General features: G+C 36.4%; 1 protein-coding gene across 3 annotated transcripts in view; it reads left to right on the top strand.

The window, feature by feature from the left end:
- SLC35A3 (solute carrier family 35 member A3) overlaps positions 1–16446 on the top strand; it is a 49599-nt gene that overhangs the window by 9185 nt on the left and 23968 nt on the right. The window contains exon 1 of one of the 3 annotated variants that reach the window (XM_047726069.1): positions 7739–7877. The exons of the other annotated variants lie outside the window; for them this stretch is intronic. Coding sequence (XP_047582025.1) covers positions 7845–7877 — 33 coding nt within the window. The 5' untranslated portion in view covers positions 7739–7844. Of the gene's footprint in view, positions 1–7738; positions 7878–16446 lie in introns of those variants that run through there. 3 annotated transcript variants of the gene reach the window in all.

Genomic DNA, 16446 nt, shown 5'->3' with positions numbered 1-16446 from the left:
AGTATCTACTTACACCTTTTACCTGTTCTGCTTACTTTTTCTGTAAAGGCTGGATATGAAGTTTTTTCTAAATTCATATGTTCTCTAAAACCAGTTTTAAACAACACTTCTAGTAGCATTTTCTAACATGAGTAAATCTTACAAAGGTATTCGGTGAATATTCAAATAAAGCACTAGATTATTATAACCACTTCTTTTGATTGATAGTTTTTAATCCTCATAACCATGGTGTGAGGTACATACTATCCCTTCCCCTCCATAGTATAGATGAGGGAAAGGAGGGACAGAGAGGTTAAATAATTTGCTCTATTTAGTGGTGGGGACAGAATGTGAAATTAGGCAATCTGAGTACAGAGTCATATTTTAATATACTATTCTGACTGGCCCTCTAAAACTTAGATATTTTTAAATACTTAGCCTTTACTGCAAAGACCATGCAAAAGACTTACTGCAAAAATTCGTAAGTCATGAATTGGTAGCTTTGAGAGAAATCTTCCTTTATATTGGAGCTCTGACATGTTAGGCAAGGCAAATTATATACTTAATATCTCAGAACCTACAGATTTTTAAGTATTTTTTAAAAATTTATTTATTTATTTATTTGACAGAGAGAGAGAGAGAGAGAGCGAGAGAGGGAACACAGGCAGAGGGAGCAGCAGAGGGAGAGGGAGAAGCAGGCTCCCCACTGAGCAGGGAGACTGATGTGGGACTCGATCCCAAGACCCTGGGATCATGACCTGAGTCAAAGGCAGGTGTTTAAGCTACTGAGCCACCACGTGCCCCAGAACTTGCAACATGAGTGATTCCTTCTTTTACAGATTAAATGAGATTTAAATGGGATAATGCCTGTAAAGCACCTAGCACAATGTCTGATATGCTGTAGGTACTCAGTAAATGTTCTTTTATTAATTTAACTTGTGAAGTTACAATTATTAGGAAACATTTAATGGAAACATGTTTTGACATGGGTGCCTGCATCTTTTATGTATTATATAGAGAAACTTAATTTGTGAGGGTCATTCTTCCCTTCTGAGAATTTATATATGGTAGAGTTTATTTATTCTTTTATAAATTCAACATAGAGTACATGCCTATTATGTGACATATCCTGGTAAGGAGCTGCAGGAAATACAATGATGAGTAAAACACGGAAATGCGTATATGTCAACAAATTAGACTGATAAAATTTATAAGTGGTATTATGAAATATAAGTATAAAAATCACATTGGAATATAGTAGAGGAGAGGCTTTAGTCAGCTTGAAACTTAGGAAAACTTCACTGAGAGTTGACTTGTATTTTGATACAAGAGAAGAAATTCTACAGATAAAGAAGAGGAAAGAAAAATTATAATTAAAGAAAAAAAAATTTTTTTAAAGCAAGTTCCATACCGAGGTTCCTCAAAATGTTGAAAATAGAACTACCCTATGACCCAGCAATTGCACTACTGGATATTTACCCTAAAGATACAAACGTAGTGATCCGAAAGGGCACATGTACCCGAATGTTTATAGCAGCAATGTCTACAATAGCCAAACTATGGAAAGAACCTAGATGTCCATCAACAGATGAATGGATAAAGATGATGTGGTATATATACACAATGGAATACTATGCAGCCATCAAAATAAATGAAATCTTGCCATTTGCGATGACGTGGATGGAACTAGAGGGTATCATGCTTAGCGAATTAAGTCAATCAGAGAAAGACAACTATCATATGATCTCCCTGATATGAGGAAGTGGAGATGTAACATGGGGGGTTAAGGGGGTAGGAGAAGAATAAATGAAACAAGATGGGATTAGGAGGGAGACAAACCATAAGTCACTCTTAATCTCACAAAACAAACTGAGGGTTGCTGGGGGGAGGGGGGTTGGGAAAGGGGGGTGGGGTTATGGACATTGGGGAGGGTATGTGCTATGGTGAGTGCTTTGAAGTGTGTAAACCTGGCGATTCACAGACCTGTATCCCTGGGGATAAAAATATATGTTCATAAAAAATAAAAAATTTTAAAAAAAAGTAAAAAAAAAAGTAAGCTCCATGCCCAGTGAGGAGCTTGAACTCACAACCCTGAGATCAAGACCTGAGCTGAGATCAAGAGTTGGATGTTTAACTAACTGAGCCACCCAGATGCCCCAAGGAAAGAGTTATTTTTTAAAAAGGGATATTTCTTCAAAGAATGCATGAAGAAAAAATGTTTGAGATAGATCATAGTTTATGGCAGAGAATTTAGTTTGGAGCCAGGTAGCGACAGACTGTTTTATGGGAGTTTGTCCTGTATCTTTTATTGGTAGGGAGTTAGTTAAATTTTACAAAAAGAGAAGGAATGAGGGGCGCCTAGGTCTCAGACGGTTAAGCGTCTGCCTTCAGCTCAGGGGTCCTGGGATTGAGCCCCACATCCAGCTGCCTGCTTTGCTGAGAGCCGGCTTCTTTCCCTCTATCTGCCACTCCCCCTGCTTGTGCTTTCTTTCTCTTTGTCAAATAAAGAAATAAAATTTAAAAAAAAAAAGGAATGTGATCAGATCTACATTTTCATAAGATACCAGCTATACGGAGATTTGAGTTGTGAGAGTCTGAGGGCTGTCCCATCAGTTGGGAGGCACAGTGATGTAAGACGAACAGTAAATATTGAACAGGCATAATTGAAATGTACTCATAATCTATGTAGTTTATAAACCCATTGTATATATAAACTCCTAAGACTATAGGCTTACCTGGGAGTGGTAACACTTTCCTGTTTAGAAAGGGTGGTGGTTAAAAAAAAAAAAAAAAAAAAGACAAAATCCAACCACTACATAGCATTTGAATTTTAGCAGTGGAATTTTGTCCTTGGGGGAGGGTGGTATTCTTCCATTAACTACTCAAACACAGTTAAATAGCTAGATTTCAAAAAATTTTTTGTCCTTGACAATCTGTCCATAAATACCAGCTAATGCTATATGTTCTATTAAGTTTCAGTTAAATTATTTTAAACAGTTTTCTAAAAATTTTTACCATTTACGAATGCTACAAAGAGAAGCATTTGGAACACCTCGGTGGCTCAGTTGGTTGAATGTCTGCCTCCCGCTCAGGTCATTGTCCCAGGGTCCTGGATTTGAGTCCCCCATTGGGTTCCTTGCTTAGCAGGGAGCCTGCTTTCCCTCTGCCTACCACTCCCCCTTCTTGTGGTTGCTCACTCTCTCTCTCTTTGACAAATAAAGAAAAACCTTAAAAAAAGAAAAACATCTTAAGGTCCCTGATCTTTCAGGTTTGTCCTCAGGCTGAATTAAATAGCTAAACATTATTCTTAATTATCCCAGTACATTTTAATTTTTTTAAAAAAAGGTTTTATGTATTCATTCGCCAGAGACAGAGAGAAAGAGTACAAGCAGGGAGAGCAGCAGGCAGAGTGAGAGGGAGAAGAAGGTTCTCTGCTGAGCAGGGAGCCAGATGCAGGACTGGATCCCTGGACCCTGGGATCATGACCTGAGCCAAAGGCAGATGCTTAATTAACTGAGCCACCCAGGCTTCCTGGTAATTTTAATTCTTAAGCATTTGGAAAAAATGCTAGAACCTTGTTATTAATGTTAGTACTTGGGGAGTAACACTATCTTATAGAATGATTATATTATGTTTGACTTTCTATTTTATAGATAGGTATGTTTCAGATGGCATGTTTTGACATATGTAGTATACTTCAAACTGGGCAAAACATCATGTTTAACGGAGTCCATTAGGGGTGCCAGAGGGGCTTCAGTTGGTTAAACATCCACCTTCAGCTCAGGTCATGATCCCAGGGTCCTGGGATCGAGCCCCACATTGGTTTCCCTGCTCAGCAGGGAGTGTGCTTCTCCCTCTCCTGCCTGCTGCTCCCCCTGCTTATGCATGCTATTTCTCTCTGTCAAGTAAATAAATAAATTCTTGTTTAAAAAAAAAAAGGAGTCAATTTGAGAATACTCTAGTGTGAACAGAAATTTCAAAATTGGAAATTGTTTTCTACATTATAAACTCTTATCTGATTATGCTGTTAATATTTCCAGTTACAAAAACAAAGACATGAATAAAAATAGTGATGATCTGTACTATCTTTTGCCCTTTATGTCCTTTAAAATAGCAAAGAAATTGGTGTTTTCTAAAATAAGCATTAGTAGAATTACTTTGTAACATTGGTCAAGTCCTTTCCTTCCCTATAGAAATGTTATTATTAACCATATAGTTTTGTGAACCAAGTGGATGGGCTTCAAATTTTCCATGACAGAACATCACTAGAGTAATATCTCACTTATTTGGTATCCTCGATTTTTTTTTACTGAGTCTGGCATTTATTTTAAATAATATTTATTAAGCACAGCACAAACTACGTGAGAGGAATTGTTGAAGACAGATGCTTAACAACTGAGCCACCCTGGTGCCCTGTGAGAGGAGTTGTTATACGCACTCTCAGTATAAGCTAGTTTTCCTGGTAACTGATTAATTCTTTTGAGTCCTGAAAACTTAATTTTACCCGTCTTCCTCCTAAATGTTTTAAATGGTTTCTGCCTAAGTAGACATAGAATGGAGAACAATTAAATTTTAAAAATACACATACTTGTATTGATTTCCTGTGGCTTCTGTAAAAATTATCCCAGATTAGTTGCTTACATTAAGAGAAAGATACTCTCCCATAGTTCTGGAGGCCAGAAATCCAAAATCAGCATCACTAGGCTGATGATAAAGTGTCAGCAGGGCTGCCTATACTCCCTCTGGAGGCTCTAAGGAAAAACCCATTCTTTTCTCTTCCAGCTTCTGGTTTGTGGCTCTATCACTAGTCTGCAAGGCCAGCATCTTCAGATCTCTCTGTGGATCCATCTTCACAGTCTTGTCCTCTTAAGTATTTGTGTTCTCCTTTTCTGTCTTTTATGCGGACACTTGTGCTGGTGTTTAGGGCTCATTTAGCTAATCCAGCATGATCTTCCAATCTCAGGAAGAGATTAATTTCTTTTTCCTTAACTTAATTCCTTAACCTAATTTCATTTGCAAAATCCTCTTTCCCAAATAAGGTAACATTTACATGTTCTAGGGATTAGGACCTATACATTTGGGGGCCATTTTTCAGCCTACTACAATCCTCAGGCATATTTTAATGTCTGGACATGTGCTAGGATATAGAGATTGTAAAAACATGTAGAGTATAGGATACTGGGACCCTATGAAATTAAAAACTCAATTTGCTTTTTTTTCCTTTTCTTTTAAGATTTTATTCATTTATATATGAGAGAGCATGAGCAGGAGGAGAGGCAGATGGAGAAGCAGACTCCCTGCTGAGCAGGGAGCCCAGGGCAGGGCTCAGTCCCAGGATCCGGGATCATGATTAGAAAGGCAGACACTTAACCAACTAGCCATCTAGGCACCCTTCAGTTTGCTTTTTATTTCGGGCCCATGACAGGATCAGACTTTGGATTTGTTTTTCAGAAACACTGACTTAATAGCTAAAAGAGATGAATTTCTTAGGCCTGTGATAGAAGCTTTCTGATACCTTACCTGGACCATGGGCTGTGAATTTAGATTCTCAAGTTCATTATTGTCTTTCTCCAAGTTTTCTAGTTATTTTAGAAGAAAAAAGTGAATACCTTTATATGCTAATTTTCAGAAAATATTGTGGTAGCAACTATTTGATCACCCAAAACCTCATGTTGATTATAGGTGTTTATAGGCCATAGTTTAAGTAATTTTTTGCCTTAGCATGATGAACAACAACCAGTGTCTCCTTTACCACTGGTAATAGGGTCATTAATGGCCTTAAATCTAGTCAGATCAGAAAACTAATTCCAAATTACTTCCATTGTGGTTCTGTTACCCTAGAACCACATTTGGTACTAAACACTGTATTAGGGTTCAGTAGAGAAATAGAGCCCTTCACTGTTATAGGATAAGGATTTTATGGTATGAATAAGACCTTTCACAATTGTGGGGAAAGCAGGAGAAGTAAAAGTCTAAAAAGAGAGTGTTGGGGGAAAAAAATTAAAAAAGTGTCGAAGGGTTACTGAAGAGTCACTAAAAGCAGCCCTCCCTCAAACACTAGTGTGGGTACACAAGTCAGGGCTTTCAAAGGAATCTAGGAAGCAAGGACGTCCTGTAGCCAAAATAGGACCATGTAATGGAGCTGGTGGAAAGGTGTATAAAAAGTTGTCTTGTGTCGCTTTCTTTTTCTGTCCATAGTCAAGATTATGGTGGAGTGATGAGCCCATTTTTGTGCAATAGGATTGGCAGTTGTGAGGAAGAGCTGACCTAGTGCAGGGAAGAGTGAGGACAACTGGAATCTAATTCTCTGTTTCTGTTTTACCAAATTTAACCCTGAGTTTTTTCTGAGAGTAATGGCTCTTTGTCACTCTCTTCCCCAAGTTTTGTGCAGACTTGTGTTTAGCCAGTTCTAACCTAGCACTATACAGAGTAAAGGACTTTGGGAGTTAGGTTTGAGTTTAACTAAGTTGACATAAGGTATCATTTTCCTATGATATTTTTCTCTTGCACCCTATATCAAAGCAGTTTACATACTTATACTATTTCTTGAGTTGTTTGAATAATGTGTCTTTCAAGCTAGAGGATAAACTTCATGAAGAAACAGACTATACGTGTCTCGGTCATCATTGTGTATCCAATGCCTAAGTATCCTATGTATTAAATATTTTTAAAAATTTTTAAAATTTTTTAAAAAAGATTTTATTTATTTATTTGACAGACAGAGATCACAAGTAGGCAGAGAGGCAGGTGGAGAGAGAGGGGGAAGCAGGCTCCCTGCCGAGCAGAGAGCCCGATGCCTGGCTCATCCCAGGACCCTGAGCAGAAGGCAGAGGCTTCAACCCACTGAGCCACCCAGGCGCCCCCCTATGTATTAAATATTGATGGCAAGTTGTGGAGTGTTGTAGGATACCTTTATTTCTCACTTCTGCCCCCAATTTCCTTGGTCTTGAACATTTACTAATGGTTAGTGTCTGTGGACCCTACCTGGCTTTTACACAAGTCTTATTCTTTTTAGAATAGCTCGAACTTTTTTTTTTTTTTTAAGAATATCTTTAACTTCTCTCTTTAGCTGTAAGTGGAGGAAATGCCATAGTGGAAGGTGGTAGGGCAGAATAGCACAGAGATGGGGAAATGGGAGACTGAAGCACAACACATTCAAAGGGGATCTTAGAGTTATACTTATTAGACCATTATGTTTTCCAAATTACTGACATTACATAGAGTATAATAATACTGAACAATTTTTAATCTAAAAATTAGAATGCAAATAGTTTTTATATTTGTATAGTTGAAGAAATATTTGAGTGTTATCAATTTAACTGAATGTAAGAATGAAAATTCTGCAGTAGTGAAAGAACAAGTTAAAAATTGACAGAACTGTAATTTACATACAGGTAATATTTGCCTTATGTAAACCGACACCTGACACATTGAGGAAGAAAGGGAAGGAGAAACAATGAAAAGTTGTTTTACTTAGAATGTAACAGGAACCTTAGATAGTAAAGTGTTGATTATTAAGTGTTACTGAGCAGGATTGTGCTCTGCACTTAAAAGTGAACTAATTTAGTGGAAGTTATTATTTCTATCATAGAAATAAAATTGGTTATACAGATAGTATACATTATCTTTGACTCATTTTTCTTTCACTTTTATAAAAAATAAAATTTTTGGATTTTCTACAAGATTATTATGGATTTCAAGTAGGACATATTGTTGCTACTTTTAGGACATGCTGTGGCTACTTCTGAGGTAGTTTGAAAGGAAGATATATAAATGCCAGTGTCAGAAGAAAAGGCAGTTGTGATGAATTTTATTTGTCAATATTTAGCATACAGTTATAGGTTGCAGTTTTAAAGTTTGGCATCATGGAAGATGGTGGACAAAAAATTGCAACTGAGGTCAGTATTTTCGTATGTATTTACTTACTTTTTCTGTTCATTTACTTGGGAAAATCTTAAAAGATCTGTTTTGAATGAATAGCATATAATATGAACTGATATTTGCCTAGCATTTTATAATTTATGTGTTTTCATATGTACTCTATTGTGTCATTAACCTCTAGTAGATTATTATATTGTACTTAGGGAGTATATTTCAGAACTAGTGTTTAGAAAATGTAAATATAGCTTACTCAAAAAACCGTGAGTTAAGAAATTGAGCCTTTTATTTTTACAATTGAAGGAAAATTGATATGCAGAATTTCTTAGGTACTTAGTAGTCTTTAACATAATCTATGTAAATTTGATTACAGTTTAAAAACATTGACTAAACATTTGGTCTTTTAGGACATTTAGTAGCTGGAGACATATCAGCAAAATACAGATAGCCTTGTTTCAATAGAAATAATGGGTTTCTTATATAGTCCTAAAGATTATGTATACACTTTGGAAAGCTATTGGAATAAGTCTGTAGCCAGACTGATATTCATACTTACCTACAAGGACCTATCTGTGTCTAAAAAGGTGAGTAAAAATTATTAGTATATAACGTTTTGAATATTTCAAAATTAGTTAATGCATATCTAATGCAATTAATGATGGTATACACAACTCATTTCTCACTAATTCTGATTTGGGGGTAGAGATGGTAGCAGTAGTGTACATTAATGATACATATACTTCATGTAATGTATATTTTTTAAACATTTTAAGCCTTTAAAACATTTAAGCTTTTAAACTTAGAATTGACATTGTAAAACAAGAATGTTTGGAAGCTACTTTCTTTTTTAAGATTTTATTTACTTGAGAGAGATCACCAGCAGAAGGAAGGGCCAGAGGCAAAAGCAGACTTTCCATTAAGTAAGGAGCCTGACATGGGGCTCGATCCCAGGACCCTGGGATCATGACCTGAGCTGAAGGCAGACATTTAACCGACTAAGCCATCTGGGGGCACTCCAGGAAATTTTTAAATTTTTAAATTTAAATTTTGAAAGGAAAAGGATGCTAAATGTTTATCAGCAGGAGAATGGGTAAGTAAAAGGTTCACTCATTTGATGGAACATTAGAATTTTGAAAAGCAGTGAGCTAGGTATGTATATGAACATAGATAGCAAAACAATGCTGAATAGAATAAGGAAAATGCCAGATCATGGATACAGTTTGATGCCATGTTAATGTAATTATGGCTTATGATTATGTTTATAAATGTATGAAAAATTTTTAATGGTAGAGTAGAAATATATACTCTAAACTTGTACTAGGTTCCTACCAGGGAGGGAAAAAGGAACAGGACTTAGAGTTATGGCTTAAAGGGGATTTCGACTTTAGTTGTAATGTTTTATTCCTTTACAAAAGGAAAGGTAAACAAATGTGACAAAATTTTGACATCAGTTCTGGGTTATGGAATCATGGATTTTTTTATGTTCTTGGTATTTCATTGAATTTTAAAATTCCATCTTTTTTCCCCCCTCAAGAAAAATCTCTCTTTTAGGAAAAAGTGGAACTTTGTGATTATGAGACTTTATTTTCCATGTAAATAAGAAACCCAAAACGTTGTTGAAAACTTTTAAGTGTCAATATGAAATGGCCTAGGTACTTTATTTCACCTTTGCCACCAAAGTCCTGGGGTTTAGGGATTTCCAAAAAACTGAGATAAGAAAAATTATTGACAAAATCTATACCAAAATATCATTAGATGTTTTCGGATAGTTGATTATGGTTCAAATTTTTACCAATTAAAATAAGTTTTCTCATTTTTCTAAAAACATACTGCTTTTTAAAATAAAGTAATAAATGCTATTTTTCTTAAAAATATTTTATTTATTTGAGAGAGAGAGAGAGAGCATGAGGAGAGAGGTCAGCGGGAGAAGCAGACTCCCTGTCGAGCAGGGAGTTTTTTTTCTTTTAAGACTTTATTTATTTATTTGACAAGGAGAGAGAGATCACAAGTAGACAGAGAGGCAGGCAGAGAGAGAGGGGGAGGCAGGCTCCCTGCCAAGCAGAGAGACTGATGTGGGGCTCGATCCCAGGACTCTGAGATCATGACCTGAGCTGAAGGCAGAGGCTTAACCCACTGAGCCACCCAGGTGCCGCAGAGCAGGGAGTCTTATGTAGGACTTGATCCCAGGACTCCAGGGTCATGACCTGAGCCGAAGGCAGTCGCTTAACCAATTGAGCCACCCAGGCGCCCAATAAATGCTATTTTTAAAAAACAGAACAAAGGAAAAAAGGCCATCAGAATGAAATAGTGTTCTTTACTCTAGTAATCAAGAAGAGTGCATTTTTCAGGTTTTAGCTATTAAGTGAAAGTGCAACATCTAAGCATCCTTACTCCTCTGATCCTGCTGTAAACCTCAGAGCCTCACTGAACCCAAAGTGAGTTCAGGGAGCTTAGTAACCAGGGACCTTAAAAAGACATGGGCAGTAATTTATTGACTGGTTTGTAAGGCTTTTGGTAGTAAATCGAAAAGAGCTACATATTTGAGAGAATTTAGCAGTTTCTTGTTGATTATTGGTTTGCAAGTTTCTTAGATAGGAAATTTTTTTTTAAACATTTTATTTATTTATTTGAGAGAGAGAGAGACAGTGAGAGAGAGCATGAGCGAGGAGAAGGTCAGAGGGAGAAGCAGACTCCCCGTGGAGCTGGGAGCCTGATGCGGGACTCGATCCCGGGACTCCAGGATCATGACCTGAGCTGAAGGCAGCCGCTTAACCAACTGAGCCACCCAGGTGCCCTAGATAGGAAATTTTAATTAAACAAAGAAAAATATAGAAACTAGGGAATTAGTGATACCTGAAAGGATTAAAAAGGAATTAGGTGGCAAGAGAAGAAAATATAGGGAGGACTAAAATTAAATCTTAAACATAGGATTGTTTATAGAGTTCGTGTTCAACAGTAATGAGAAAATACTATACATTTTAAAATGAAGAAACACTATTAGTCTTATATACGTTTAGAAATGGAATATAATCTTTGTTTTGATAGATTTCATGTTTATGGATTTGCTGTGAATTTATGGTGTGTATTAAATGAAAATATTTAGTTTTACCAGTATTGTATTTCAAAACCAAGCTATGTATATTTGTATGATCTTAGAAATACTTGTATTTTTACTTTTTTTTCATTTTGAGTTTATACTTCCCTTAGGCAGAATTGTGAATTAAATTGTAATTCTTTATAGATGATCTAATACAAATGATCATTTGTTTGTGTATATTTTACTTTTCAACTTTGTATTAGAAAAACAATCCAGTTCTTTCCTTCTGTGTGTCTCCTTTACTCCTCACACAGATCACTTCACTTCTGACATTTCTGGTCACCAAATGTTGGGGAGGAGGTATGGTTTCCTCACACCAAGCAATTCTCTGTGATACCAGCTGGGTATCCTACAATTGAACTCAATTAGGACACTCTCTACCTGCAGATAGTGTCAGATCCCATGGGTTAGGGGCTCAGTCCCGTAAGATTGCTCCCACCCTGTTTAAGATCCAGTTGCAAGTAGTGGGTCACCAAATTACCCACAACTCTGTCCAGTTTGGCTACAAATCAGAGGTTCCCACCATGCCCTCCTCAAGTTGGATTAATTTGCTAGAGTGCTGCATAGAAGTCAGAGAAACACTTTCTTACACCAGTTTATTAAAGGATATGATGAAGGATGCAAATGAACAATTAGATGAAGAGATATATAAGCACAGGATCTGGGAGAGTCCTGAGTGCAGGAATTTCTGTCCCTGTGGAGTTGGGATGTGTCTTCCTCATGGTGTGTATAGCTTGTTATCCTGAAAGCTCTCTGAACCTCCTACTAGTGGAATTTTTATGGAGTTCTCATCATGTAGGCATGATCAGTTGATCATTCAGGAAATTATAAGGGTTTCAGGAGCCCTTTGTAAGGACTGGGGGCCGAAGACCAAATATTAGAACAAAAGATGCTCCTAGGGCCCTTATCAGTTCGGAAATTATAAGGGTTTCAGGATCCCTGTATCAGGAGGTAGGGCAGAGACCAATATATATTTTTTCTATTATCTCACATACTTAAAAAAAATACATTGTAAGAGACTGTTAACTAATAATAATTAAGAATTGAATTACCAAGTTGAACGTGTTGATGTTGTATATGCTTAGAAACGGAAAAGCAAAATAGTAAAAACAGTATATCCTGGTTTAGAATCTGACCTTGAAAATTTCAGTTGAAAATAAACTAGAGCATTGCTGTTATAACAGGTACATTATGGTCTTAGCTGCACAGAATAAACAAAAGACTTCCTTGAATAGATTTTCCAGGAGAATCAGGTGGCAATGCCAAATGTAGATTGCTGGCAACTTGCTCTCCTTCCATACAGAGATAAAGTCCACCAGGATGTCCTCTGGAATTCTACAGTAGCATGTAGTGAGAACTAGCGAACCTGATATTTAACTATATATTTCCAATTAGTAGTTAAATGACCTTGAACAAGTCATCTAACTTCTCTGTTCACTATTCATTTTAAAATGAAGATATTTATACTAGCTAATTTCTAAAGTATCTTCTACCTCTAAAATGCTATAATTTTATTTCACATTAGGACTCTTACTAATGTAGATTTACAGAAGTGAGATGGTTGATACATAAATCTATGTATTCTTTCCTCTAAGCTTTATCCTTTATATGTGACAAAAAAGACATACATTATTCAGATTTTCTCTCTGAAATTCAGATGAAGTACTTAAGGTAATTTTTTTCATTCTTTTTCATCATTAAAAATTTTATCCTCATATTGATGGTGTTACATTGTTTGATTTTGGAGCATATTCAGTCAGAGAATTGCTAAATTTAATGAGCTAGACTGTGTGTCTTCAAGGATAGGCTTTCTCTGTAACCATGGTAGTTGGCCTAGTGTAGGCACCAAATAATGACTGTTGAATCTGTTTGAATATATTACAGGCTATTTTAGTCTAATTATGATGTAAGGGAAGACAGAGGGTCATATACCTAGAACTGTAATTGGTGGCTTGGTTGTGAGAGCCATAAAGAGAGATACAATAAAGAGGGTCCATACTAACAAAACTTAGGATGGAAGATGGAATCATGGAAAGGATAGAGTTGGGCTGAAGAACAGGCTAACAGAACACCATTGGTACTAATCCAAAGAAATTAGAGCCAGAATCAAAGCCATGAGGAAAGCCTCCTGAGGAATGCTACTACATAGTATGTCTTCAGTCTTTAATCAGCTTTGTTAAGCTGTGATTTACACACAATAAGATGTACCCATTTTATATGTTTAGTTCAGTGAGTTACAATAAGTGAATACAATTGTATAAGCATTACATAACCATAATACAGAATATTTCCATCACCACCAAAAATCTTGCTGTCCTTTTGCAGTCAACCCCCAACCACAACCTCTGGCCATGGTCAACCATAAATTTGCATCACTGCAAATTACTTTTGCCCTTTTTAGAATTTCATATAAATGAATCACATAGTATATGCTATTTTGTCTATAAACTTTTTTGCTCAGATTTTTAAAAATATTTATTGATGTTTTACCATGCATCAGCATTTCTTTTTATTGCTAAGTAGTATTCCATCATAAGGATATACCACAGTATATTTAGTAATTTACCAGTTGATGGGCATTTGGGTTATTTCCAGTTTCTGGCTGTTACAAATAAAACTCCCATGAATAAGCATTCATAAGTATTATGGATAAATGCTTTCAAATCTCTTGGGTACATACCTAAGAGTAGAATTTCTAGGTTATATGAAAGATTTTTATTATTTTTTGGAATCAGTTACCAAACTTACTCAAAGTGGCCCACTAGCAATGTTAAGAGCTCTATTTGCTCAAAATCCTGTCACTTGGTAGCATCAATTTTTATAATCTTAGCCATTCTAATAGGTATATATTAGTATCTCATTGTAGTTTTAATTGTATCTCTCTAATAACTATGATGCTGAATGTCTTTTCATTTGCCCATTAGCCATTCATTTTTCTTTTTTTGTGAAATGGCGAGCCATTCAGATCTTTTTCCTCATGGATTGTCTTACATTTATTGTGTTTTAGGAGTTCTATATATATTCTGGATGCAAAGCCGTTGTCAGATATATGTATTGAGAATATTTTCTCCCATGATGTTGTTTGCCTTTTATTATTTTTATAGTATCTTTGGATGAACAGTTTTAAATTTTGATAATATCCAGTTTATCCGTATTTTTCTTTTAAGGTTTGAGCTTTTTGTATCCTATCTAAGAACCTTTGCATGTCCTATCTGGGTGACATCAGTTGGTTAAGCTTCCAACTCTTGGTTTCAGTTAAGGTCATGATCTCAGTCAGGGTAGTAAAGTCGAGCCCCGAGTCTGCTGCTCTCCTCCTCCTCCCTATTTATTTATTTAAGAGAAAGAGAGAATGGGGGGAGGGGCAGAAGGAGATGGAGAAAGAATCTCAGAAGGAGCTGGAGAGAGAGACTCTCAAGCAGACTCCTCACTGAGTGCTGAGCCCCATATGGGGCTTGTCTTCCCTACCCTGATCATGACCTGAGGTGAAACCAAGAGTCAGAGGCTTAAATGACTGAGCCACCCAGGCATCCCAATAAATAATTCTTTAAAATTTAAAAAAAAAAGGAAAGAAAGAAATCTTTGCATTTCCCTACCTGGCTACATTTTTCTCCCTTTTTCTTCTTGAATATTTATAACTGTCTCTTTTATGACAGGTCTGTGATCCATTTCTAGTTAAATATTTGGTGTGAAGTAGATAAGGGTAGATATTCACTTAAAAAGAATACAGACGTCTTGTTCTAGAATTATTTCTTTTTGTTCCCATTGTCAAAGTCATTTGACCAAATATGAATGGATTTTCTTGTGGACTGTATTCTGTTCCATTGATCTATCCTTCTGTCCTGTCCTATGTCAGTACCAGTTTTTTTTTTTTTTAAGATTTTATTTATTTGACAGAGAAAGACAGCAAGAGCAGGAACACAATCAGGGGGAGTGGGAGAGGGATAGCAGGCTTCCTGCTGAGCAGGGAGCCCAACATGGGACTCCATCCCAGGACCCTGGGATCATGACCTGAGCCGAAGGCAGATGCTTAATGACTGAGCCACCCAGGTGCCCCCTCAATACCAGTTTAAATTACTAGAGCTTTATAGTAAGTATAGAATTTCAGGAGTTTAGCTTTATTTATTTATTTGTTTATTTTTTAAAGATTTGAGAGAGGGCATGCATGCATGTGCATGAGTGGGGGTAGGGGCAGAGGGAGAGAGAATCTCAAGTAGACTCCCCACTGAGCTTGAAGCCCATGGCCAGGCTCAATCTCATGATCCTGAGATCATGACCTGAGCCGAAATCAAGAGTTGGACACTTCACTGACTGAGCCACCCAGCTGTATCTCACAGGTTTAACTTATTTAATTTCGTTTTTCCTTTTCAAAATTGTTTTGGTTTTCTAGGTCCTTTGTATTTCCATATAAATTTTAAAATCAGCTTGTCAGTTTCTAGCAAAAAAGCCTGTAGGAATTTTGCTTGAGATTGCATTGAATCCTTAGATCAGTTGGAAGCAAAGGATATGACCTTGGGTAGAGAGGCACTTAACTAACCACACATACTGCATTAAGTCCTTCCTTGAAAGAGGCTCTTAGTGGAGCATCTCCATTTTTTTTTTTTTTTTATGAAGGCTTTTTTTTTTTTAAGATTTTATTTATTTATTTGACAGAGATCACAAGTAGGCAGAGAGGCAGGCAGAGAGAGAGGAAGGGAAGCAGGCTCCCTGCTGAGCAGAGAGCCCGATGCGGGACTCGATCCCAGGACCCTGAGATCATGACCTGAGCCGAAGGCAGCGGCTTAACCCACTGAGCCACCCAGGCGCCCTTTTTTTTAATTTTTATTTTTATTTTAAAAAAAAATTTTTTTAATATATATTTTTAAGCATCTCCATGTTTTTGAGTTATAGTGGTTGATAGTGTTGTTCAGATCTTCTTTATTCATACTGGGAATTTTTGGTGTGTATGTGTGTGTAATTACCGAGAAAAGTGGCTTAAAATCTCACATTATGACTTACTTGCTTTTTCCTTTTAATTCTATTAGTTTTTGCTTCATGTGTTTTGAAGCTTGTTATTAGGCACACATATTCATCTATAATGGCTATAACTTACTGATGTATTGACTCTTATCATTATGAAATGTCCTTCTATAATGCTAGGAATAGTTCTTAAATAATTTATTTTTCCTGATATTAATTTGGCCTCTTCAGCTTTCTCATAGTTATTTTTCTCATAGCATATCTTTTCCCATTTTTTTACTTCTTAACCTATTTGTATCTTCATAGTTAAAGTGAGCTTCTTAGAGTTGATTCTGAATTACTTTAGGGAGAATATAGGAACTTTGTAACTCTTATCTTTAGGGAAAGCTGGGTGAAGAGTACACAAAAACTCTTGTAATATTTTTTGTTCTCTATGAATCTAAAATTATTTCAGGAGTGTTAATAATTGCTTGTTCATGCATTGTTACAGTAGCTTCTTTTAAATTCTTGTCTGGGGGCACCTGGGTGGCTCAGTC

This window comes from Lutra lutra, chromosome 4 (genome assembly GCF_902655055.1).
Source record: "Lutra lutra chromosome 4, mLutLut1.2, whole genome shotgun sequence".
Taxonomy (NCBI): Eukaryota; Metazoa; Chordata; class Mammalia; order Carnivora; family Mustelidae; genus Lutra; species Lutra lutra.
This window is presented reverse-complemented; position numbering and strand designations above follow the sequence as displayed.